At 38.2% G+C, this 27,305-nt stretch overlaps 2 protein-coding genes across 4 annotated transcripts; one reads left to right on the top strand and one right to left on the bottom strand.

The window, feature by feature from the left end:
- Positions 1–1,226: 1,226 nt before the first annotated feature.
- On the bottom strand, positions 1,227–5,669 carry LOC117294257 (L-seryl-tRNA(Sec) kinase-like). 3 transcript variants are annotated; one of them, XM_033776614.1, is made up of 8 exons: positions 5,595–5,669; positions 5,086–5,413; positions 4,568–4,729; positions 3,605–3,779; positions 2,995–3,196; positions 2,482–2,560; positions 2,138–2,231; positions 1,227–1,778 (listed from the first exon to the last, which is right to left on the bottom strand). In XM_033776614.1, the coding sequence occupies exons 2-8, from the start codon at positions 5,344–5,346 to the stop codon at positions 1,573–1,575; spliced, it is 1,179 nt and encodes a 392-aa protein (XP_033632505.1). In that variant the 5' UTR covers positions 5,347–5,413; positions 5,595–5,669; the 3' UTR covers positions 1,227–1,572. The 3 variants fall into 3 exon arrangements, with proteins under 3 accessions (XP_033632505.1, XP_033632508.1, XP_033632506.1); XM_033776617.1 differs by having other exon boundaries at positions 5,578–5,640; XM_033776615.1 differs by lacking the exon at positions 5,595–5,669 and having other exon boundaries at positions 5,086–5,539.
- On the top strand, positions 5,635–21,122 carry LOC117294256 (eukaryotic peptide chain release factor subunit 1). The gene is made up of 11 exons (XM_033776613.1): positions 5,635–5,702; positions 6,304–6,420; positions 8,077–8,193; positions 8,972–9,170; positions 9,975–10,113; positions 10,417–10,607; positions 11,244–11,373; positions 11,879–12,034; positions 13,118–13,182; positions 16,491–16,563; positions 17,655–21,122. The coding sequence occupies exons 2-11, from the start codon at positions 6,332–6,334 to the stop codon at positions 17,804–17,806; spliced, it is 1,311 nt and encodes a 436-aa protein (XP_033632504.1). The 5' UTR covers positions 5,635–5,702; positions 6,304–6,331; the 3' UTR covers positions 17,807–21,122.
- Positions 21,123–27,305: the final 6,183 nt, after the last annotated feature.

Here is a 27,305-nt window from a genome sequence, read left to right as displayed (position 1 = left end):
AAAAACAAAAGACCATTTAACCACTTCATGACGGATCTTTTTGGGACATACTTCTGGCAAACATTTGTTAACGTCTGGAACAATTTCTGATTTTCTGCCAAAATGTGGACTGCCGACACTTTGTCCACCCGCACTTTCCAGTGTGTAGTGTGATGAGGCAGACACCTACTGTAGAATGCTTGTTATCACCTAGTTAATGATCGACAGCAGGCCCTGAAAACATGACTTGTAAAATCCCTTTCAAATGGATATTGTTTAACCCAGATTTCGGACCCTTGTCCTGTTGTTTTATGGCTCACTGCCAAGGTTCTGCAAATCAGGGCGAGTGTCTACTCAATTTTCCCACACATCGAATCCCAGAACTAATTATGAGAACTTTTGTTGTCTCTCCTTTGTTGAGTCAAGAGTCTCATTGTGGCAACGATATTTTTTAAAGGAAAATTATACTCGAGAAGCTCCAAAACCTCCGAGAAATAATACTGGACTTTGAAAATATTTTTAAAAATACCGACGCGAGGTGGTTAAAGATTTTAGAAAGAATTCTTCACTTGGAAGGTTTGTCGAAATATTGTTGACACACAACTACAATTACAAGTTTTTTTCCAGTTTAATGTAGGCATGTATCAAAGAAACTTAACAGATGTACCCGTTTTACAAGTTTGACAGGAGCACACATAAAATGTTTTTTATTTAGCTTGCCTACAACCTTTCAGCTGATTTGCAGATTTCCTCTTTGCCATTGAAAACTGAAGTATCCTTTAAAGTTGTCTGTACTCTTGGCTATTTTCTCACTTCATTTAGTGCAAATGCAAATGTTGTAGTTATGTTTCTACGAATTTTCATACAGTGATAATGCCAGATTTGTTAGTTTTGACATATTCAGAAAGTTATTGTTAGTCATAAACCAACACCAGAATACATCGCTCGCATTTTAACTGCAAAAATACAACTTTCAATTTAAAAAGAAGTTTCATCATCCAATGGCATATTAAGAAAACAGAAATGCAGAGAATGACAATTCAAACAAAAGCTCTTTGTTAAGGCCTGGTCCCACTGCAGCGATAATGAGAATGATAACGGTAACGACGCAAAGAGAACGCATTCCATTGGTTGAATAGGTGTGTGCGTATTCTGCGTGGAACAATTCAACCAATAGAATGCGTTCTCTCTGCGTCGTGATCATTATCGTTTTCGTTATCGCTGCAGTGTGACTCAGCCTTTATGCATTTTAATCGGTGCATATTTTAGTTATAAACGCAAACCTAATTCATCATTACATAAGATTTTGTTACCAATAAAACATTATTCATCTCAAATAGTCATTGTTTTAAGTCTCTTGTTTGTTCTTTCGTTTCCAAGTACTATTCTTGAGTAGCTGATTGTCTCTTCACTTGACACGACACTGTATGGTGCTCCTGCTGAACCATGCATCCCAACTTTGTAAAGTCTTCCTAGCTTCAGTTGCTCGAAGGTTATCAAGGTTTTAGATTTTTGGTCCATGATCAAGGTTGTCTATCGCCACATGTTATTACTTTAAAATCTTGTTGATTTCCATGTTCATGTTCGGCGGGGTCAACTTGCTTCCAGCTGTTTATCAAACAACTCTATTGTGAATGTCTTAAAGTTGTTTGGTTCATCACCTCTGGAGGTTGTTTCTTCAGCATCTAGTGGTGGTGGGACAACAGTGCAATCACGAACCTGCTGGAGTAAACTCTGTCTCACAGAGTTGAGTTTGGCTGCCAGGGTTTTCAGCTCAGCTTTGGTCATCGAGCCTTTATCTATGAGACCAAAAATACAAAAGAAAATTAACTACTTTTTTCAATAAGGAAACGGCTTGAAACTATTCAGAAATTGTAAAAACAGGGGTGTTGATTTCACAAGGAGTTATTAACATCTTAGTCCAAACTAAGAACGATTACTTCATCCTAACTTGAGATAACTCTTTGTGAAATTCACCCCCGATATTCCTCCTTCAAATTTATCATGTCAAGATTTAACAAAACAGTATTTTGTATACAAACAAGAATTTAGAAGATCATATGCATTACACATCAGAGTGTATGACAAGGCAGTGAGGTTTAAAAGCAAAAGAGCGGTGTTCTTGCCAAAAGGGTCTTCACTTTGAAACATGGCGTACCTTTAGCCAAGGTCATTGTCTTAGCAACACACTTCCGCAGTATTTGATCAACCCGGTGAATTACATTGGTGGCACAAACAGCACGGCAAGAATCCTGTAAAGATCAACACAGAGAGATTTAAGAATTTGCACCGTGAAAACACACTATATAGAAAACATTATTGAGTCTGAGACGTCACTCCAGAGATTACGACGAGAGACTGATAATGAAGTATTCATAACAAATTTACTGTTCCTTCTATGGTGTTAAAAACCAAACCTCTCAGATAACAACAGATTACACTTCCATCCTCAAGACTTGGTTAATCTTATGATTTTTCTCAGTAAGAGTTCTTCAAACTTACCTTCTCTTCAATATTATCTTCTTGTAATGGAGACTCTGGTGCCATCAGAGCTCGTGAAATCAAACTCCACAAAGCAGACCTTTCAAGATAAAAATGATCTTTAAATCTCTGTTACAATTATGTCCATAAAGCATCAAAGTTTGATTTTCATATACACATGTTGTGGTCGGGTTTGAGTTCTGATCTTGACACAGCAAGACACTATTATGGCTTGAGAAAGTACAGAGTATACAGCGCTTAATACACATCAGTGTAAACAAGTTCTTTTACCAATAGCTGCCAACACAGAGAGCACAATGTTTTTATTCGGGGGAAAATTAGAGGAGAATAAGCCACTTCAGAGTTCCAGCTGCGCATGTCTGTTACTGCTGACAACGCATGTTGTCTATCTCCAATAACCTTTTGACAATACCAGTGGGTATTGTCAAAAGGTTACGGGAGATAGACAAACCCCGTTGTCAGCAGTAACAGACGTGCGCCGCTGACATTCCGAAGTGGCTTATTTATTCTTACAGGGTGTCGTCACTATCAACGTTTTCAACAAGGATCTGAACGACATTTCTTTCCCATGATGCAGCTTGTTGGTTTGGTGCTTCCATCTTGCCAGCCATTTTGATTATTGTCTCCATGGAAACGGCCTGTTGACGTTTCGCATTCCTTGCAATGGCCTCATCGGAACTACATTGTAAATAAATCTGACAAAATCCTGCAGAATCTACAAGAAAGTAAAATTAATGAATATTTAAAAACTAAAGGCAGTCTCAAAATTCTTAGATTGAAACAAAATTTTTTTCAAACTTAAAAGATTTTTGCAACAAACAATAAGAATCCGAATGAGTTAAAAGCTTTCCCTTAGAACAAGGAAATAATAGTTTCAACTTTTTACAATACCTTAATAGTTCACTTGAGATTTTATTAAAATTTATTCTTGTCCTCTGAACAAGCGCATCATATTTTTTTTATCTCCGACTCTATTTAGTTAAAATATTACAGCTAAAGTTTCCTCTACATCATCAGAGTGTTCCTTTGCAGAGATCATTGCTTTGACAAGTACGCATTTCCAAATCGGGTCAAAAGTTCTACGAGTTGTTCAGAGAGTGCCGAAAGTTACATTTACACTCACGTTTCCTTGCCAACTGATAATACTCATATCTCATGCTTCTGTAGAACATATTGTCATCAATAAGGAAGACAATCGATGATGTCTCAAGTTCACATTCACTGGATGGAGGAGTCTCAACCTTCATCAATCTAGACATCAGCTGGTCTCGAAACAATGACAACAGTTTCATCCGAACCTAAAAAGAGAAAAAAATTGTTCCAGTTTTAATAGGGGCCTATATTTCTTGTTGTGAAACCAAGGAACCCTCAACAGCATCTTGCACTGTAACCTTGGGATGCAGACTGTGATGAGAAGATGTTGTAGAAATTTAAGTGAAAGATGTGGGAGGAAAACCCCAATGGGGAAACCCACACAATCAGGTATGGACTGAAATCCCAACTACACATGGGGGGGGGGGGGTTCAAACCAGGGCACACAGAGGTGAAATGCCAAGAAAGAAACCATTCTAACAACCTGGCCTGGGCCCAATTTCATTAAGCTGTTAAGCAGAATACACTGCTTAGCAAATATAGACGAGTGGGGCACCAGCAGCAACAGTGTACACTGTACACTTGTTTCTGTTAAAAGCAATATCTTTGTGAGGTTTAGCAAGTTGTTATAACGCTAACAGGCTTTATGCGACAATGGGCCTTGGTCCCAATGCAGTTCATTGCCTATCCCATCTTTCAGGATAATTTTCCGCACGTCCCCACCAATTCAGCCGCCCTTAATTAACTTCAAAACCACTGAAACGTTTTCTTACCTGAGAAGAAGGGTTACCGCATATATACATCCAGAAAAAAAAAGAGAAAAAAAAAACAGTTTGTAAACAATGGTCAAAATTGGGCCATTTTTGACTCACAGTGCCCCCCCCCCCCCAAAAAAAAACCAGCCAGGTCGTAAAATTTTTCCAAGAGTTCAATTGACCCAAGGAAATTACATATGAACTATAAACAGAAAGAAACTCCAGACAATCTTCCGTACTTCTATAGCAATTGGTGAAATATCTTGGCTTCTTGTGTGTCTGTCTAAATCAATGAAGACATCTCTTAGATTCAGTGTTTTGCTGCAATGAATTCTTTCCAAGATGAAGTCAACAGAGCTGATGATCTCTTTCCGGTAGGTTTTCCATGGCGATACCTCAGGCTGGAAAGAAGAACAAAATCAATGTAGTGTAAGTCTAGAACACATTTTTGATGAAAATATTACATTGACGATTCCAAGTTTATAAAAAAAAGAGAGTAAATTTTGAGGTATTGAAGAAAAGAGGGATTACTTGTTTGGGGGATACAACATACCCATTCTCATGATTGATGATAGAGTAAAATGAAATTTAAGTTACACAGACATGATGTCCGAAACACAATGACACAATTGTCTTGTAACCATAGTAACGGATTTACTGAAGCCAATACAAAGAAAGAAACATTGGATTCAGTAGGTGGCCCCACAGGTAAAATCTCAATTTTTTATGCTAAATTAATGTAGAGAATTCTCATTACAATCTGTAGTGTGGTTGCTCTGGGGGCATCATCTTCTCTTATCATCTCGATCTGAAGATGTCTTGGGATGACTTCATCATAGCAAAGATGCAGGACAGTAGGATCTCTAAGTTCTGGCCTCCCTTCATGGAGATTGTAACATGGCCCCATCAAAGACTCGGCCAGTGACGTCTTCCCAGCACCTGGTAAACCACAGAGCGCGGCTAGACATATCTTGCTTTCTCCAAGACGCTCAAGGACTTTCAGTGATGTCTCCTCCATCTCAAAATCTGCTTCAAGATCACCACACTCCTCGATCCATCCTCAAACTCCATGTCCTCTCTCTGATCTGGAATGGAAGCAATTATTAGTTGTCTTAAAATCTAGTATTCGAATCAAATGCATTCAAATATATTTTCCCTGAATCGACAAAAAATAAATTGCCACATTTATTTTGCATCTTTTCCTTTTTGTATCAAAAAGATAATGTTTATATAATTACTGAAATGTTACATGATGCGTCAAATGACCTTCAGTGCCCCACGAAAACGTCAGCAGCAAATGCGCGGACGTTCGTCCGTCCGTCCGTCTGTGCACCGTACCACTGCTTGCGAGTAAGCTAGTCAACTCTATTATAGGTAAGTGCTCAATATTTCCCCACAAAATACTAAACTTGTAAAAGCTACAATACTACAAAATAACAACTTTACCTAACTTTTGATAACCTTTATTAGTTAATCAATCACATTTGAAAGAACAATTCTATAAAAATAAAAATAATTATGGTCTCACAAAACTTGAGGCAATTTTTTACATATAAATTTACACCTAAAATAAAATGGAACTGTCTGCCCAGTTTCCGGTTTTCATTCATACACACGCTTTCATCACATGGCGAAATATACACTAAAATATTTTATCCGTGATCGAAATGTGAACTAATTTTACTAAAAAGTCGACTCAAAACGGAACAAAAAAATTATATCTGGACTCAGAAAGGTATAGTCTATTGAAATCAACTGCATTTGGTTCACTTTTACCGGAAAGGGTACTGTTATTTGTCATCGAAAGCTCGACTGATTCTATTTGAAGTGGTGCGAAACATACGGTATTCACGTACATGTGTTAAAGAGTAGGAAGCCGGTTCGAGCATTTTGGATACAAATTCCTCTACGGAGTTGCCGTTTTCAAGCGGGGAAAACCTGACTTTTCTGAATACAGACGATTATTTCCTCCCAGTGCCGTAAGGTTCGAGGATCTCACCATCATGTCTTCGAACGACGAGACGGCAGCGGACAGGAATGTGGAGATATGGAAGATTAAAAAATTGATAAAGAGTTTGCAAGCTGCTCGTGGGTAAGTGAACGGCCATGTTTTACAAACCATGAACGTGCGTGGTTGGCCGTGATGTCGCAATCACGCCATACTCGCTGCGTATTTTCACAGCCTTTGTAAAAATTAAAAATACAAAGGGAATGCCTGGTTTTATGTGTACTTTGGGACAAGCTTGGATTGTACGATTTTCGTTTACCGCGTATTGTTTTACTACTAATGTGGGATTGTTTTAATTTAAAATGAACCTGTGAGTCACTGAGTGTGAGTGACTGTGTAACTGTAATAAGCATGGAGGTTTGTTATGAAAAAAAAGTATAAATCAGAAACTGACTGACAAATGACAGATGGATGAATTTGAAATGATCTCATTTGACCATGGAGGTACTTACAATTGTTTTTAGTGTATCATATCAACAAAAAGATCAACTGTGTGTCCCTAAAAGGGGGGGAGTGAGTCCACTATGCTCTCAATAAAACATAATGTTTTACTTGGATAACTTTCTGTATGGCGCCACCACTTTTTCACTCATTTTTACAGAAAGGGATATCTCATTGAGGTAAATTAAATACTATATTATTTCATATCGAATGAAAAAGTGGTGGCGCCATACGGAAACTTTTTCTTTTACTTCTTCACATACATGTATTAATTAATTAAAGCCATTGGACACTTTCGGTACAGATTGGTTTTTTTTAAAGTCACAGATTTACAAATAATTTACATGGTGTACAGAAGGTAATGGTGAAAGACTTCTCTTGAATGTTATTCCAGGAAATGCTTTATTTTTTGAGGAAACATTAAAACAATATCAATTCTCGATATCGAGAATTACAGATTAATTTTAAAAACAAGGGAGGGTTTTCCTGTTAATTTCTCCCAACTCCGATGACCGATTGAGCATAAATTTTCAAAGGTTTGTTATTTTATATAAGTTGTGATACACAAAGAGTAGGCCTTCGTCAATACTGTTTACCGAAAGTGTCCAATGGCTTTAAGACAAATTAATTTATGAAACGACAAGAATGAAACAAAGCAAGGTGTGGATCTCTCATTGGAATCTATGATGTTGGCTCTTCTTTTTGAAGTCCTCATTAGGCTACCTCTCGAAATGTTTGAGAAAAATGGTAATGATTTTACCTTACCCATTCATAAAGAACCATGAAATAACTAAATAAATCTGCTCAGAATTGAACGCAATATGAGCACAAAAATCCTCTTTAGCCATCATGGATTTTTCATGACCTTTTCACTTGGTACGGGCTGTGCCTAACTTTGTTGCTGTAGTGACCCGCTTAAAGTGATGATTAACAACAAAAGGGGGGGGGGTCCAGGTCTTTTGAAAGCAAGGATGTGTACAAAATAACAAAGTTGTTGCAATGATAAGTCCTAACTGTGTTAGTAGAGAAGTCCTGTTACATTGATTTTCATATCATGAAAACATACAATTTTTTTTCTCACACTACTCAAGTACTATGACTGTGGTCTACACGTCATTACCTTTGCATGGGGTTGGCTCAGTGGTTTCTTTCCCTGTGTTTCACCTATATGGTGGGCCCTTGTTTGAATCCCACCTCATTTCTTCTTATTTGCTGTTCAGATCATGTTATTGATGCTATGCTTTTTGATGTTAATGTTTTTTATGATTCAGTCTTATTTCCTGTCTTAAATCTTTACAGCAATGGCACCAGTATGATTTCCCTCATCATCCCACCTAAGGATCAAATTTCAAGAGTTGCTAAGATGTTGGCCGATGAGTTCGGCACTGCCTCCAACATCAAGAGTCGAGTCAACAGGTCAGTTAATAACTATCTTAAATTCTCACCTTCTGAGAAAGCAGTTTGACCTTGCCTCTCACCAGAGTTAATACGTTCAGTATTTGTGTAAGAAAACTTTGAACCTTGAACTTTGCTCTTAAAAGGGCACAACCTTTCTCCTCCAGTGGTTAATGGCACTTCTATATAGGGAAGTTGTAAGTGTGTATTTGAATCTTGCAGAGGGCACCACAGGAAAAGCACAGGGCACAACATAGATTGCTTGTGGGTGCTGTATGTTTTTTGAGGCTAGGTCAAGTTTAAGATTCTGGATACAACATCAACCGAATCAAGTGCAGGTTTTTGTCTTGAGTACTTGGCCATAATATGGCCACGACAGACAGACACACAGAGCATTTTTTCTGGAATTTAAAGGCAACCAACTTCACAGCATACAAAAGGAGCACTTAGGCAGCTCAAGAGACTCTCCTCTTGCTGTAACTCACTATCCACAAGAAAATCATGAGAAAACTGAAATGTGTATCAATGAATAATCTTATCCGAGCTCGCCTGGAGCTGGATGCCTTTAAGTTGCCTTGTGTGACATGGCCTTTAGTCATTGAAATTCCATGAAACAGGTAAGCAATAATTTGTCTCAATAAATGTGTAACTATTCTCTAATTCATCATAGAAGGTCTCTCTAAAAAAACGACTTGTTCTCCTAACATTTAAAAGTCGGTAATGGTGACTGCTATGGAAAGAAACAAATTCTTTTAGTTGAACCAGTATGTTAAAGCTTCTTGCAATTTCTTCCGAATAGACTCTCTGTCCTGTCAGCCATCACATCTGTACAACAACGTCTTAAGCTCTACTCCAAAGTCCCTCCAAATGGCCTTGTCATCTACTGCGGTACCATCGTCACAGACGACGGCAAAGAAAAGAAAGTCAACATTGACTTTGAGCCCTTCCGACCCATTAATACCTCACTGTACCTTTGCGATAACAAATTCCACACAGAGGTGAGTGATATGTGAACCTTGAACAGAATGTAGGAAGAAAGGAAGATCAATACTACCCCAACTCATGAAAATCCACTGCATGTTTTGTCTGAGGAATTTGCTATTTAACTGATTAAACTTTACACTGGGTCTTGGGTGTTGAGGACTGAAGACTGCACCAGTAAACTGATGCTTTTCCATGGGATCAGGCAAACCACCATCAGAATCCAACAGTTTGGGTGTTTTATGTGGGCTCATGGGGCATACCACCATAGTCAAAGTCCAACAGTTTGGGTGTTTAGTTACTGAAAGTGATTACTGAATGGTGTTTGATTAAAGACTGCCCTTTACGTGGGATCAGTCAGGCAAAAAGGCAAGTCACACTACAGCGATAATGATCATGACGCAAAGAGAATTCGCTCACGCTCATTCAACCAATCAAGAGCGTGCATTGCTAACATTCTCGTTTTCGTTCTCGTTATTGAGGCCTGTGTGACTGGGCCTAAATTTTGGAATAATGAAAGTCTGACAGTTCGGTTGCCTTGTTACTATGGTGCTCATTTTGTTTTGTAAGCGCGGGGAAGGAGTTAAGTAAACTCCTCAAAGGAAATAGGGGTATGATGTAAGTATGATGTCTTCAAGTACAAGTACTCAAAATGATATTTGCGACCTTAACTAGAGGACATTTTAAGAAACCCCAGAATGCTTTCTACGCTAACACAAGAGGGCAGCATACAAAAATATTGAGTTAATGTGTGCCATCTTAGAATTATGTTTGTAAACTGCAATTTGATATTCATACTTTTCTTACTCTACTCTCAACAGGCACTGACAGCATTGCTGGCCGATGACAACAAATTTGGTTTCATCGTGATGGACGGTAACGGTGCCCTTTTTGGCACACTGTCAGGAAACACACGAGATGTCATGCATAAGTTCTCCGTTGACTTACCAAAGAAACACGGTAAGGTTTTTTTTAAGTGGACCTTATGTAATGAATTTTCACTGGTCCTTAGGAGATCCAGTTATGCCTACCTACCATTCTGATCTAATGAGAACAAACTTGCCTTTTGTGTTTGAAATTCCTCAAAATAAACGCACATTTTAACACAATTTGTTAAGCAAGATGGGTGAACCCCCAAATCAAAGGTGACTTTGCATGTTGACTGTTAAGAGAACTTTGTTGAATTGACATGTGTGTCTCTTTTTGCACTGTATTATGTTTTCCCTGATAACAAACTTCAAAAATCTTTTCTGTCATCCATAGGTCGTGGTGGTCAGTCAGCACTGCGTTTTGCCCGTCTTCGCATGGAGAAGAGACATAACTACGTGCGCAAGGTCGCCGAGGTCGCAGTGACTTTATACATCAGTAATGACAAACCCAACATTGCGGGATTGATCCTGGCTGGATCTGCTGATTTTAAAACTGAACTTAGTCAATCAGATATGTTTGATCCGGTAAGTACCCTTCAAGGTTTAGTCAAATACTCCTGTTGTTATGTTAGGGCTGTGAATGCATTTCTTCACTATTTCAAGTTAATGAATTATAGTGAGAGTCGTTAACCACCGGTTTTATTCAGAACCAATACTTCTCAAAAGAGTTATAAATCTTACTTTATTTTAGTGAGTTATAGTACCGGGGCCTATTCAATTTGATAACTCTGTTACCGTTGACAATGTACTTACAATCACCGTACTCCGCTTACTGTGCAAGACCTGAATATTTACGCTAGCTGTGTATGCAGAGGGTGAAGTCATCAGGGCCAAACTTCATACATGTAGCTCTGCTTACCGTAAGCAAAGAAACGGCGCTTATGGAAGCAAGGAGTTCCATGCTTACATCACTAAAGATTATCGGGGACTGTTTGCTTGTCTGGTACATACTCCATGATAAGCAATCTTGGCTTACACAGCTAGACCAGAAAATCTGCATTTAGCAGTAAGCGGAGAACCGTGATAATTGTAAGTGTAGGATTCGGCTGTAAGCAGAGCCTTGAAATTGGGCCTAGCTCTAGAATGCTAGGATAGCAAGGGTTCGAAGTCCCCGCCAATAGTTCTGATACTAAATACATGGCTTGATTTTTGAATTCTCAGAGGCTACAGAATAAAATCTTGAAACTAGTGGATGTCTCCTATGGAGGTGAGAATGGTTTCAACCAGGCTATCGAGCTGTCGGCAGAGGTGCTGGGAAATGTTAAGTTTATTCAAGAGAAGAAACTCATTGGTAAGTAAACAGAGAGGAGGATTTGAGGAAACGTGTCACTTTATGAAATTTTATTGAAACCTCAAATGTTTTTCATTTATTATTTGGAAACTGTCTGTCGACACATGAAGCTAGGGTCGTGGATTAGTTTTAGTCAATGTTATGCTGATTTATAGGTCAAATTAATAATATAAGTACAATAATAGTCATCTGTGAAATTGTCAGCTGAATACAGTGTTTACTTGTTGAGAAAACCGTATTACTGCTATTACCGTACTTCCATCAAAAACATTGAATCTTGCCCTGTTTAGCCTGGTACCAGCAGTCCTGGATGTCTGCCCCTGGTCTTGGCCTTGGTACCTTTCAAAAGTTTCCCATTGACTTAAAATTTTCCAATGGAAGTGCCCTTCGCAAAATGAAAATGGCCTTGCCCTCTCAAAGATGTTTCCAGGCCTGTACCAGTGGACACCTTTTTAATCTCAGCCCTGAAAATTATCGGTATCTTTTTGTCTTGTTTGGTTTTAAGGTAAATATTTTGATGAGATCTCCCAAGACACAGGGAAGTATTGCTTCGGTGTTGTGGACACACTCAAGGCTCTTGAGATGGGAGCAGTGGAAATCTTAATCGTCTGGGAGAATCTGGAGATTATGAGATACCTCTTGAAGAACCACTCTGCTGATGGTATGTAACTCTTGCATTATTAGAACCGTATGATATCTATTGATCCAATAGACCCTTCAAATGAAATATGGCGTGTGTGCACTAACATTTTGGTTGGAAAATTTCTCTGTTTTATATACGGCTAATAACTAAGGGATACATCTGCCAACCAATAGGGTCTGTACGCATGCGTGAATGTAATTAGCATATTTCATGGGAAGGGTCTATTCACCTGACCTTATCACAACAATGACTCCTGGTTGCGCCATTGTTGGAGTTAGTGTCCCTGTGTAGAGTTTATTGTGCAGTGGGCATTTTAGGGCAAGTCCAGGTATTAAAGGAACACGTTGCCTTGGATCGGTCGAGTTGGTCTTTGAAAAGCGTTTGAAACCGTTTGTTTTGAAATGCATATGGTTAGATAGATAATTTAAAAGTAGAATATAATGATCCACACAAACATGCCTCGGAATTTCACGGTTTTCCTTTAACGTCGCGAAGAAACACGGTCGGCCATTTATGGGAAAATGGCCGGCAAAAATTTGACTCCCACAAATGGCCGACCGTGTTAGTCGACGATGTAAAAGGAAAACCACGCACCTTCGATGGATATTTGTGTAGGTCATTGTATTCTACCTTTACAACATTTTTCTAACCACATGCATTTTATAACAAACAGTTACAAACGCTTTTTATAGACCAACTCGTCCGATCCAAGGCAACGTGTTCCTTTAACCATTGGTCAACTCGACATGGTTACACCCTGTGTGATATCTATTGACCCAATTGTGGCTTGTCGTGGCCAGGCGGATAAGAACACTGAAATCAAGCTCAGAGTGTGGGTTCAAGTCCTGGTTGTGTAAGCAAGACACAATATTTTGTAGTAGGCATTTCAGTCGCTGCACACATGTTTACATGCTCACCAAAATGACTGACCGTGGACAGACATTATCCATGTGTAACATCAGTACAATGACTTAGTAAAGGGTTTGAATTTCAAAGTGTAAATACTGAACAAAAATATAAAGAACTACTAGAGTTATAACTGAGACACAACGATACATTTATATAATTTTTTTTATTTTGATATTTTTGTTTTGTGAACAGAGGAGAAGGTTCTGCACCTCACATCTGAACAAGAGAGAGATAGAACGTACTTCATGGATAAAGATGTAAGTTAGTCAGGTAGATTGATTTATTAATTTTAATTTTTTTTTACCCATCGACGATGTGTGTTAGCATTGTATACTCATTAATACTTTGTCGAGTCCTGTGAACAACTATCACAGGCATCACATCGGTGTATGGGTAAAAGCCAAAATTAATATTCTTTATCACCGATGCAAATTTAAGCATCTCTTGTAGATTGATTTAGAAACTAGTCCCCTGTTTTTTATCTGTTTACAAACCTAAAATGTATCCCTCTGCAGTGTCACACTTGTTTTGCATCATTTTCTTCAAATCTGATTTTTGAAAATGTATTCTTTTATCTCTTTGATTGATACTGTCATTGTTTTAATACTGTGGAAAGAAAATGAACCCTGACCTTTGACCCTTGTAAATTTGGTCAGCCATAAGCCATAATTCCTAAACCAACTGGAAAAATTAGCTGCTCTGTGAAAGAATGTAATTGGGCAAATGCTGGTGAAAATTGTAGGAATTTCAGTTTTGATTTTTGGGGTTGAACAAAGAATTGACTAGAGTGGGATTCGAACCAACGACCTCCGGATTAACGTGCCGGCGCTCTACCAACTGAGCTATCTAGCCCTATATTGGCGGTGTCCCTATTTTGTCAATATCTTTGTTCGGGGGTGCCAGTCAGAAGCCATGCAACCGTTAACTGCCGTGTAGCCAGGGATCACACCCAAATTACGATACAACCTGGGAAGCGGCAGCTAGGGGATCACCTTAAGGGGATGCGACTTTTTGTTTCAGATATCAATATAAACCACAAGGGAAACTGACTGGGTAAATTTGTAAATGATTTTTGGGGTTGAACAAAGAATTGACTAGAGTGGGATTCGAACCAACGACCTCCGGATTAACGTGCCGGCGCTCTACCAACTGAGCTATCTAGCCCTATATTGGCGGTGTCCCTATTTTGTCAATATCTTTGTTCGGGGGTGCCAGTCAGAAGCCATGCAACCGTTAACTGCCGTGTAGCCAGGGATCACACCCAAATTACGATACAACCTGGGAAGCGGCAGCTAGGGGATCACCTTAAGGGGATGCGACTTTTTGTTTCAGATATCAATATAAACCACAAGGGAAACTGACTGGGTAAATTTGTAAATGATTTTTGGGGTTGAACAAAGAATTGACTAGAGTGGGATTCGAACCAACGACCTCCGGATTAACGTGCCGGCGCTCTACCAACTGAGCTATCTAGCCCTATATTGGCGGTGTCCCTATTTTGTCAATATCTTTGTTCGGGGGTGCCAGTCAGAAGCCATGCAACCGTTAACTGCCGTGTAGCCAGGGATCACACCCAAATTACGATACAACCTGGGAAGCGGCGGGATTTACAAATTTACCCAGTCAGTTTCCCTTGTGGTTTATATTGATATCTGAAACAAAAAGTCGCATCCCCTTAAGGTGATCCCCTAGCTGCCGCTTCCCAGGTTGTATCGTAATTTGGGTGTGATCCCTGGCTACACGGCAGTTAACGGTTGCATGGCTTCTGACTGGCACCCCCGAACAAAGATATTGACAAAATAGGGACACCGCCAATATAGGGCTAGATAGCTCAGTTGGTAGAGCGCCGGCACGTTAATCCGGAGGTCGTTGGTTCGAATCCCACTCTAGTCAATTCTTTGTTCAACCCCAAAAATCATTTACAAATTTACCCAGTCAGTTTCCCTTGTGGTTTATATTGATATCTGAAACAAAAAGTCGCATCCCCTTAAGGTGATCCCCTAGCTGCCGCTTCCCAGGTTGTATCGTAATTTGGGTGTGATCCCTGGCTACACGGCAGTTAACGGTTGCATGGCTTCTGACTGGCACCCCCGAACAAAGATATTGACAAAATAGGGACACCGCCAATATAGGGCTAGATAGCTCAGTTGGTAGAGCGCCGGCACGTTAATCCGGAGGTCGTTGGTTCGAATCCCACTCTAGTCAATTCTTTGTTCAACCCCAAAAATCATTTACAAATTTACCCAGTCAGTTTCCCTTGTGGTTTATATTGATATCTGAAACAAAAAGTCGCATCCCCTTAAGGTGATCCCCTAGCTGCCGCTTCCCAGGTTGTATCGTAATTTGGGTGTGATCCCTGGCTACACGGCAGTTAACGGTTGCATGGCTTCTGACTGGCACCCCCGAACAAAGATATTGACAAAATAGGGACACCGCCAATATAGGGCTAGATAGCTCAGTTGGTAGAGCGCCGGCACGTTAATCCGGAGGTCGTTGGTTCGAATCCCACTCTAGTCAATTCTTTGTTCAACCCCAAAAATCATTTACAAATTTACCCAGTCAGTTTCCCTTGTGGTTTATATTGATATCTGAAACAAAAAGTCGCATCCCCTTAAGGTGATCCCCTAGCTGCCGCTTCCCAGGTTGTATCGTAATTTGGGTGTGATCCCTGGCTACACGGCAGTTAACGGTTGCATGGCTTCTGACTGGCACCCCCGAACAAAGATATTGACAAAATAGGGACACCGCCAATATAGGGCTAGATAGCTCAGTTGGTAGAGCGCCGGCACGTTAATCCGGAGGTCGTTGGTTCGAATCCCACTCTAGTCAATTCTTTGTTCAACCCCAAAAATCATTTACAAATTTACCCAGTCAGTTTCCCTTGTGGTTTATATTGATATCTGAAACAAAAAGTCGCATCCCCTTAAGGTGATCCCCTAGCTGCCGCTTCCCAGGTTGTATCGTAATTTGGGTGTGATCCCTGGCTACACGGCAGTTAACGGTTGCATGGCTTCTGACTGGCACCCCCGAACAAAGATATTGACAAAATAGGGACACCGCCAATATAGGGCTAGATAGCTCAGTTGGTAGAGCGCCGGCACGTTAATCCGGAGGTCGTTGGTTCGAATCCCACTCTAGTCAATTCTTTGTTCAACCCCAAAAATCATTTACAAATTTACCCAGTCAGTTTCCCTTGTGGTTTATATTGATATCTGAAACAAAAAGTCGCATCCCCTTAAGGTGATCCCCTAGCTGCCGCTTCCCAGGTTGTATTGTAATTTGGGTGTGATCCCTGGCTACACGGCAGTTAACGGTTGCATGGCTTCTGACTGGCACCCCCGAACAAAGATATTGACAAAATAGGGACACCGCCAATATAGGGCTAGATAGCTCAGTTGGTAGAGCGCCGGCACGTTAATCCGGAGGTCGTTGGTTCGAATCCCACTCTAGTCAATTCTTTGTTCAACCCCAAAAATCATTTACAAATTTACCCAGTCAGTTTCCCTTGTGGTTTATATTGAATTTCAGTTTTGTAAATTTTTTCTTCTGATTTCCTTTTTGACAGACCGGTGTCGAGCTTGAGTTAGTGGAATCACAGCCTTTACTGGAGTGGCTTGCAAACAATTACAAGACATTTGGTAAGCAATCTCTTCATCTTCTGGTCTCAAATCAAAACTTTATTTAGTCGTAATACCATTTTATTTCATTTTTCAGGACTTTTCGTTTGTGGATAATCTCATCACTGTAAGAGTTTCTTTCTCTTTAAATAGAACTCAATTAATTCAAATATTTTCAGCAGGTGGTTTCAATTAGCCATCCACACCTATGTGTTTGTGTCGTCTGTGAGACCTCAGCTATAATGATGTATACGAACGAACATAATTTTGCCAAATTGTTTACAGTTGGTGTAAAGATATGGATAGAGAGATAGATAAAATTTTGTTATCCCCACTGGGGAATTTAATTGGCCTTGACAATCAACAGCACAATACAAACGATCAGCAACGAATTGGTCACACAATTAGTGTAAATCCATAGAAAGAAAAAAAACGCAAGAAGACAATTTGGTAAATAAATAATTAGGGATCAGAGCCAGCCGGCCCCCATTGCTCAAACCGCTCATTGTACCATTTATAGCTGCTGGAACAAATGAGCTGCCTTATTGTGTTCTGGTCATTCTTTGCAAAAAAGAATTACTTTTGAAATTGGTCTTGCAGAAAGCCTTTTCTAAATGACAGATTTGTCTCAGTGCTTTTAGAGATTTTGAAGCATGGTTTCATAACCAGAAATGTAAAGGGGCACAGTCACAATCATGGGTAGCAGTTTTTGTTGTGTCCATTTTATGCACCTGATTTTATGAACAACATTCTGAAAACCAATGATGTAGCAGCTATCTCAATGTTATTTATATATCAATATAAACAATCGCTGTGTTTTCAATAATGAATAAAAAGTGCTTGTCAAATACAATATCTGCATAGGATTTCTCAATATTTATCTGTTTTTTATTTGGTGTTTTTATAACAAAATGTGTACCTAATCATGGGTACACATTTTGTTTGTTACAAAAACACCAAATGAACAACAGATAAAAATTGAGTAACTCTTCGCAGATCTTTTACTCGATAAACACAAGCGTTTTATTGTTACTGTGCACCAATGAATAACTTAGAGGCTTTTGGGATACAAACTTTACTGTGTTTTTTTTTGGTATTGTTTTTTTTTGCAGGTTCCACCCTTGAAATTATTACAGACAGATCACAAGAAGGGTCACAATTCTGCAAGGGATTTGGTGGCATCGGAGGAATCCTCCGCTACAGGGTGGACTTCCAACAGATGGAATTGGACGATAATGATTTCAACGATTTTGACGACTACTAAAGGAAAAATAAAGATAACGTTCTCATACTGAGAGGTCAGATTAAGCCCACTTTGAGGGATGATTAGTCAAGGGATTAGTTGGTATAGCTACTGTGGATTGTACCTGGATTGTGAAGAGATTAGCAGAGGATTTGCTTAATCTTGAGCAGTGTCACTAAAAACATTGGCCAATGTGTGAGACTGTTAAATATGTACCTATTTTAAGAAAGCCAGTTGGGCATAAATTTGAACCATTAAAATGTACCACAATGCAGTGACACATCTTCCCTGCCACTTGTCAAGATGATGCTACTTATTAAAACAACAAATGTAGTGTTGGTCAAAAGTTCAAACCCCAATCTTTTGTGGGAACTGGGAAATACTTTTTTTAATTGTTTAATAGTAAGAGCTGAAAACAAGTATTCAGCCTTCTAAGAAATTCAGGCAACTATTAATACCTCATACCTTAAATCAAATTGTCACTCCACCCTTTATAATCCATTACCAATTTAACCCTTTAATGTTATAAAATGTATGCTGTGATTTGCAGGAACACCATATTCATTAAAATAATTGCTCTACAAGTTGTGGTAGTTTTGAAAGGGACATTGGTAACAGACCTGGAATTTAACCTTTGAAAGGGCAAGGCCAATTTCATTTTGCCAAGGGGCACTTCCATTGGTTAATCTTAAAATCAATGGGAAACATTTGTAGGGGCACCAATGCCAAGACCAAGGACAACAGAGGTCATAGCCTCCGTGGGCTGTGTGTAATTCTAGACCTGTGGTGAGCAACCATTCCGCAGATCAGCTCATTATCTCGTTTTGGGGGTTTCTTAGCGTTTTCATTCAAAAATTGAGAAACAGAGAAGAAAGTCTTGCTCTGCCTAGCACTTTTCCATAAGTCCTGTTTTGCATGGTTGTCTTCAGGAGGAAGCTGGCTTCTGATGCTGCAGCCTGTCAATCCGAGCATACCTTTTTGATTGTATTATCCAATTGTTTAAACCACTTGTTCTTTTCAAAACCACCACAACTCATTCTGATATATGTTCATGTATATAATCGTGGTGTTACCGCAAACCTTATTAAGTAACTCCACCATGCAAAGGTTCACATACTTTTTAGAATATTAATCAGAAAACTGAGTTGCGTGTTACAAACTGCTTACCACCACAAGGATCTATGGTATAAATAAGGAAAACTAATAGTTAATGGCCCGACCCTCGAACCCAGCAGAATCTTTCTCAAGAAAGACTGGTGGGGTCGAAAGAAAGATTGTTATGGGGTAGAAACAGAATTTGCAAGGGTGGATATATTGAGCCATTAACTATTTTTTATAATTATTCATAATTTCCCCTTCTTGTATAACCCCCTCCCCACTCTTTTTGAAATTTAAATCCGAAAAGGAATATACGATTTTATAATCTTCGACTTTAAGAGCCGGTGCATTCTGTTGCTTTTTTTTATTTCTTTTTTTCTCAAATATATTCCCACTTTTTTGAATTGTAAAGCTGGATTTAAGTTTGTGATTTGAATCTCCACTGTCAAGAATTGGTATACATGTACTGTGGAGGATTCCATGGTGAGAACCGGTGACAGAGGTGGGGACCGGTTTTTAGGATCACCTGGAATGGAATTTTCAAAAGAGAAGTTCTTCTGTTAAAATGTTTTGTTCCATTTTCCAACAATAGGATTGCCTTCCCTTTTTCTTGTCTGTCTATTTCACATAAAGGTAACTAACTGGCATGAACCAAAGATATTTTAATGGTTTTTTTCCTCTCATATTTGTACACTTTGGCCAATGTTTGTTAGATTTTGAAGCTTCTTTTAGTATCTGATGAGAAGATATGATCATGGAATTTTCACAGTGATAATTTCTTTGGGGGTTTTATGCAAGTACTGACTAATAGATGGGTGCAAACAATGAGTTAGGATATGGTTTGTTTATCACTGATGTAGTGATATCACCAAGCGCTTCTGGTGAGATTAGAAACTGTAACCCTTCTGAAGCCTTCCTTTAATTTGAATCTGCTATTCATGTGTTTGAATTGCTTAACATCATGAGAATCAAGAAATATACAGGTATGCCTGTGTTATTTTAGAACTAAGAATCGGAATGCTGACTGAATCGTTATACAGCCATCGCCATTGTCTTGTGCCCTAATCTGGCACTGATAAAACATACATTGTATGCAATGCAAAACAGGTACCTGACTTATTATTCTTATTGGAGAAAATAAATAAGATGGTTGCATATCGGAAAGTAATGATTACCCTCAAAAGAAAAGAAAAGTTATTTGGAAATTTCTGTGGTGAGTTGCCACAGTTCACTTGTATCCATTTTTATACTGTGAAGTGTGGCATTAAATATCTTGTGTGGTGGTTCACTGTTTATGTAGATTTAATTCAATACAGGAAAACTGTCAAGAAAGTATTTTATATATCAAGAGAGTTATGTCATGCTTCAACTTGATGATCCTCCACCTGCAATTGGGAAAGGCCCAACTTTGGATGGGCCCAACTTAGTGGGCCCAACTTGGGATGGGCCCAACTGCTGATTGGATGGTTACTCAGGCTTTTAGGTGACACTTAACAATGTACATACACGTCTTTAATATCTACCGAACAGAGAATGACGTTCTTATTGTTTTAAAAACTAATAATTTCTTTTCTTTAAGCTACTGAAATTTGTTGTTACATGTAAACAACAATAAAGATTCAACAAGGGAAAACAAAATATAGATTGACATCAACAAAATCAAATAAAGGTGTGATGTTTATACAATTTATTTGTAATATGACTGATGTTCAGTTGAAGGTTGATTTTAAAATAAATCTTAGCATGGGAAACTCGGTCTGAACTTGTATCTTGGTAAAGGCTCAATTTGATTGTTACAAAAAAAATGAATGTGCTAAACAAGAATTAGCAAAAACGGGTTAAAAACAGTTGGCATAACATAGCATGCTAACTTGTATCCTGTTTCTGCCAAGCAAGATTTGTTTATAGACCCCCTTGCTTATGACATCACATGCCCAACCAGCTCTCTCACAGCACAGGTCAGTGAAGACCTATCATTGGCTGAGTGTTGTGCGCAGTATGTCATGCGCGCACGTTTCAAGTGCTTGACTTCAGGGGTCCATCAGCACAATGTCATCACATTGGAAAGTTGTTCCCAAATGTTTTCCCTTTTTTTTCTGTGATCTTCAGTCTTTGTATTTTGATGTAAGTATCGTCCTATTTTTAAAATGATGTAACCAGGACTTATTTGGAACACATTTTGAATTATTGCAACCAATAATATTTACCACAAATAAAGATATTCGGTGATTACATCTTATATTTCATTGCAAATGAGTTTCAATTTCTCATGTATTCCTCTATTAGTGAGCACGTTTTGATTTTCAATATTGTTTAAATTTGATTTTAAAATCTCTTCAATTAAAATAATAGAAAAATTTGACAAAGCAAAGAACTTTATGGACACCATAGGGGGGGCCTACTCCTTTTGCTCTCGCCAAAACATTTTTTTAAAAGTTTGTCGTGTCTATAGAGGGCGCTATTCACAGCTCTGTTGGCCAGTTAATAATGCATGTAAACCCCATACAGCAAGTATATGGGGAGGTAGAAATGATCACAGGGGAGAAAGAACTGCTCTATTATGCAGTTAAATCCCTTTTCCCCCTTCAAATGCAAAACATTCACCAATGTATTACAGTGTAATTATGCAGTTTGTTCTTCAAAAATAATTATTTAAAAAAAAACTAACTGGCCTCCGAAAAGAAAATTATCAGACTTATCATCTAATTGAAAAGAAATCTCATTTTATTTATTTTTTTTGTTTATGATTTCAATTGTGAATAACAGTGTAGGCCTACTTAAAGGGAAAGGCATGTCATTCTGAAAAAGTCACCATACGCCTACTTGAAATTCATATTAAATAGAAGAAATGTTTTTTGTTGTTAGACTTATCATTTATAAAATCTACTTAAGGCCCTCATTTTTTTGCCATTGTGAATAACATTTAAATGTAGGCCTACTTCAAGGGGAAAGGCATGGCATTTTACCTAAAAATCATTACATTAGAAGAAAACCGTCAGAATGGCAATACCCAAGTGCAAAAGAAAACAAATTGCAGGAGGGGGGGGGGGGGGAGGGTACAAAAGCTCCGAGAGACAGAATCTCCTGCCACACCGGGCAAGCTCCTGGTGATAGTTGACACTCTTTGAAAAACAAGTTTTTCCCACAAAATGTGGGAATATATATTAAATTTTGAACGATTACTCTTTTCCCAACATGCTGTGGGATGAACCCTACTAGTATTTTCAAAGCATTATTATTAGGCGGCCAGTTTGCCCATCAAAAGTATGGCCTATCCAAACACACACTCAGAATTTTTCAAGCAAACAAAGTGCACACTGCAAGCTGTACCAGCACTGGTTACCAAACGACCTGCTTGCTACTTACACTAAATTTAGCAGGAAACCAGTAAAAACCAGCCAAGAGCAATGGTTTAGATGAAGTTATTAATAGCTCAGCACGTGACGATCGGGGGATATTTGCATAACGCATTCTGAATTGGCCAATCAGTAGAAGGTTTTTCACAACTGTTGACCAATGGCAAGCCCTAAAACGGTTCCCTAAAATGTTGGCAGACGGCATTCACCACTTTACTCGTATCCCTTCGCACCAAGGGGAATGGGTTTATTTTTTTGTTTTTTCAAAATAAAAATTAAAACAAACTTAAAATGTATCCTTCTTAAGCCATATTGAGAATAGTTAACAAGCATTATATAGGTTTTATTGGACAAAAGGTGAATTTTGATGACATTTTCAGTGACCGCGCAAGAATATTAATCCAGTAAACCGCCCCTTGGAAGAAAAAAAAGCAAAAGTGACCCACGCAACCTGTTGCGCTTGTTCAGTACTAGTGAAATTTTTAACGCAGAACTGACTCAGCTAAAATTATTTTAAAAATAATTCTCATAAAATTCCTTTTGTCAGATCATTGTTTCCGTTTTTATTCTTATACATTGACCGAGAAAAGTTTCCAAGTGGAGCTGGTGTCTTTTTCATCTAAGCGGAGGACAATATTTCCGGGAAATTGAAGTCATTGCCGGGAAACGTTTGCAAGTGGAGCTGGTTTCTTTTTCATCTTAACGGAGGACAATATTTTCAAGAAAATTTCCACTGCAGTCATTCCTCTTTGGACAAAGCTTACCGTGCAGTTTTTGGTGTGCAGGCTCATAATGTGAACAACAGCGGACAATTTCGGTGAGTTATCAAAGCGTTGTAAACTGCGAGTGAATTACAAAAATGCCCGAGAGAACTGGAAGAATTTGGGGGTATGTATGCGTAGTACAGTCGTAATGTATTATTTTTAAAACTAGGCCCAACATCATGTAAATGTGCCTGTGCTGTGGTAACTCGGCACATAAAATAATTCCCGACCCCCTGGGTCTGTTTTTAGCCTTATTCAATCTTCAATATTTTACCAAAATTGTACATTTTGAAACAATTCAACCCGTGTCAGTTTGATGATATCAAAATATTAGTGGTCCAGACATGTAAATAGCTTAATTAATCCGATTAAAAAACAGAACCTGTGTGCAGGAGTAGGAGGCTCACTACAATAGAAATTGTATAACTTGTAACTATTGTGCGAAACACCTGCCTCGTTGACACTGAATAGAGTACACGACCCAAGAATGTGTGAATGCATCTCTTCAGCAACAGGGATGTTTGGAAAAGTACATACATTTACGAGGCTGTGACTTAATATTCGCCTCAACAATTACTCGGATTGAGTGGAAATAAACTGAACTGAACTGAATTCAACTGATATGAAAAACAATGAGACTTTACAGTTTGAAATGGTGCAAACATCCAAAACAAACATCAACAACAAGTACAGAACATCAAACATTACAGAACAAAAACAAACAACAGACCACAAACTGCTCAAAAACTCAACAAAATAAATAGGTTTAAATTTAATGGTAAATATTTCAATATCACAAGTTTTTTAACCAATTAGGCGTATATAAAATTTAGTGTGTTAGGTTGTTTTTGGACAGAAATGATAGATTTTGATGGATAAAGTGAAACTCTTTGAGTGAATGGAAGTATGTATGATATACACTTGTGTGGAAATATTCTTATTATTCTTATTATGTATGTTGTTTCTAATGGCATAATTGAGGATTGTTTATCCTCTGCATTGGCTGTATGCCAAGCCCATAATGATGACAAGTCATGTGTTGTGGTGTAACACTCTTTGTCTTTTCTCTTATTTTCTGTTGGCCTTTTTGAGGAACCCTTTAATCCTCATAACAAAATTGGTCATTACAAATAATCTCCACTTATGGTGGAGCTGTTGTCATGTTAAACTTTGTGGTCTCCCAGAATATGTGTTTATTAAAGGCTGCTCTATGGAGAAACACAAAAACAATTGGATTGGATGTATTATTTTGGTTTGTGGTAACACCATGTCTACTGGGTAGATTATATTCCTTTGAGAACTTGTCCTGCTGTTATGCTTTACTAAATTAAACTGAAATAAGGTCATATAGAGATATAATCTCACTTGTGTTAGGATTCTGTTAAACTTGATACGAAGCTCAAATGTGTTATTCTCTTCCTGCCTACAGTATTGACTCATCTGAGGAATTTTTTAATCTTCATAACTAGTCAATACAAATTTATATCCTCTTATTTCGACAATTTTTTAGGTGATTTGTTTACAAATTAGTAATGTTATAGATATATAATCACACTGGTGTTATGGTTTTAAGAAATCATGGTTCATGAGTTGTTGGTTTTGATCTTTAGGGTTTTCAGAATTCATAGTTGATGAGTTACTGGTTTTAATCTTCGAATCAAGTGTCTGAACTCTTCCTGCATGCTAATTGACTCATCTGAGGAATTCTGTATCCTCATACTTGGTCAATAGCCCCCTTCATTGGATGGAACTGCTGTCATGTTAAACTTTGTGGTCTCCTTGGAAGATGTGTTTACCCATCATCAACAATTAAATTTAAATTAATAAGGTTAGGGGATATAATTGTTGATGAGTTGTAGCATGTCATGTGCTATAATCGTTAGTGCCTTATCTGCTCATCTGAGGAATCCTCAATCCTCATAATTGGTCAAAGCAAAAAATATCCTCTTAATTAGAGCTGTAGCCTCCATATCAGCTGAATTGAAGTAGGGTCATATATATATAATTTCACTTGTGAGTAGGGTTCTGAGAAATCATGGTTCATGAGTTGTAGGTTTTAATTTTTGTATAAGTGTCTCTGATCTCTTCCTGCTATTGGCTCATCTGAGGAATCCTTAATCCTCATAATTGGTCTACAAATAATCTCTCAATGGATAGGGCTGTTTTCATGTTGAACTTTGTGTTATCCCTAGAAGGTGTGTTTGTTAAATTAACAGTTAAATTGAAATTAGTAAGGTCATGAGATGTAATCTGACTTGTGTTAGGGTTCTGAAAAATCATTGTTGATGAGTTATAAGTTTTAATCTTTGTGTTTATCTGATCTCTTCCTGCCTATCTGAGGAATTCTTAATCCTCATATGGTCACATAATCGCCTCGTAATTGATGGAGCTGTTGACATGTTAAAAACTTGTTGGTCTCCCTAGAAGATGTGTTTACAAATTAGTAATTTCATAGAAATATAATCTCATTTGAGCTAGGGTTTTGAGAAATCGTTGGATTATTATAGTTGTATGTTTCAATCTTTAGGGTTCTGAGAAATACTGGTTGATAAGTTGTATGTCTTAATCCTTGAAGCATGTGTATGCTAAACTCTTAATGGTGTTGGCTTGCTGTGGAATAATTAATCCTCATAATTGGTTAGTACAAATAATATCCTTTTAATTAGAGCTGTTAGTGTTATTTAAGGGTCATAGAGATGTAATCTCACTGTTAGGGTTCTGAGAAATTATGTTTTATGGGTAGTGTATCTGATCTCTTCCTGCCAATATTGGCTTGTCTGAGGACCCCTTAATCTGAGTAATTGGGAATCCCAATAATTTCTCCTACCAGATGGAGCTGTCGTCAATCATTATAAAAACTTTTGAGGGAAATTTAATTAGGGTCTTAGAAATAAAATCTCACTTGTGTTATTTTTTTTTATGGCTCTGAGAAATCATGAGTTGTAGGTTTTAATCCTTGTACCATGCGTATGCTGATCTCTTCCTGCCTATATTGGCACATCTGATGAATTCTTAATCCTCACAATAGGGTTGATGTGTCAAATTATTGATCTTAAGATGTGCACCTTAATGTCTTAAATTTAACCCATCCTTATGTGTTCTAAGGCATGTGGACCCATCTGTACTATACTTTTAGGCCTCATGTGACTCATGTATTTACATGGACCCAAGTTGTTTATGTAAAGGCATATTATGCCCCTCGAATCTTAAGGTTAAGGCCATGATTTTAAATATTCTTTTATTGTTATGGTGTAATAATATTGAGTTTACTGTTCATCTTCTGTCTTATCTGTCACTTTCTTTGGCTACTTGGCGATTTATTATCCTCTGTGCTGTTGGCAATGAGCTCGGTCATTGGTATGTATAAGTCAGCATACTTCTTTTGGGGAATTATATAGTCCTCATAATGTTGCCAAATGTCAATCTACATGCTCTGTTTTAGAAGTTCACAAGGCTCACCAGTGGGGAACATCTTATTTCTCAGCAGGGGCAGGAACTACAGTTCCTATCAGTAACTAAACAATATTAGTTTTCAGCGCTTAAAGGTGATTAAGCCATTTTCAATCGACTTGAATATTCATGTATTCGTAACTATGGTGATAGTTTTTTGCCTGGAAAATAAACTTTGTGTTAGTTTTCATCCTTGCTCTTTCTTTCCAAGTTGGCTTGTTGAGGAGTTCTTAGTTCTCAGTGTTTCGGCCAATATAATGAACCTTATTCCTCAAAAGGAGGCAAGTTTTTATACCATCTCTTGTGCCATTTAAAGGCAGGGTACTAATTTGGTACTAGCCAAAGTCCAGTATCCTCACTTGGTATAAAAATCACTGTTAGTAATTTTGAAAGGATGTGAGTGAAAGTTAAAATGATCGATGGATTGATGAATGAAAGTTATAATAGGGGACTTAGGACTTTTAAAACTATTGGGTAAATAAATGTTAAAAATTAAAACAACTTGTAACAATCATCAAACAAAAACAACTTGAACAAAAACACTGCAGTCAAACATAATGTACAAACAAATAAACAGACCACTTAACGCACCATTTCTTAGGGACTGAGACTTCTACAATTTGAACTTTTTCATGGACTACTTCTTCAAACTAGCCATGCCAAGGCAATTAAAGACTTCAAGATATTTTCTCAGGAATCGGACATCCTAAAGACACCTATGAGATTTATTGGATGCACTGCACACTAACAAGAGTGACGCAAATTGTGCCAACTCTTTGGAACATGTGAATCTACAGGCACACACAGGATTGTTTGACACATTATGGAGTTGTGAGTTCTTCTGCCCGAGAA

Source organism: Asterias rubens, chromosome 9 (genome assembly GCF_902459465.1).
Source record: "Asterias rubens chromosome 9, eAstRub1.3, whole genome shotgun sequence".
Taxonomy (NCBI): domain Eukaryota; kingdom Metazoa; phylum Echinodermata; class Asteroidea; order Forcipulatida; family Asteriidae; genus Asterias; species Asterias rubens.
Note: the sequence above shows the minus strand (reverse complement) of the source record. Positions and strands in the feature narration are given on the sequence as shown.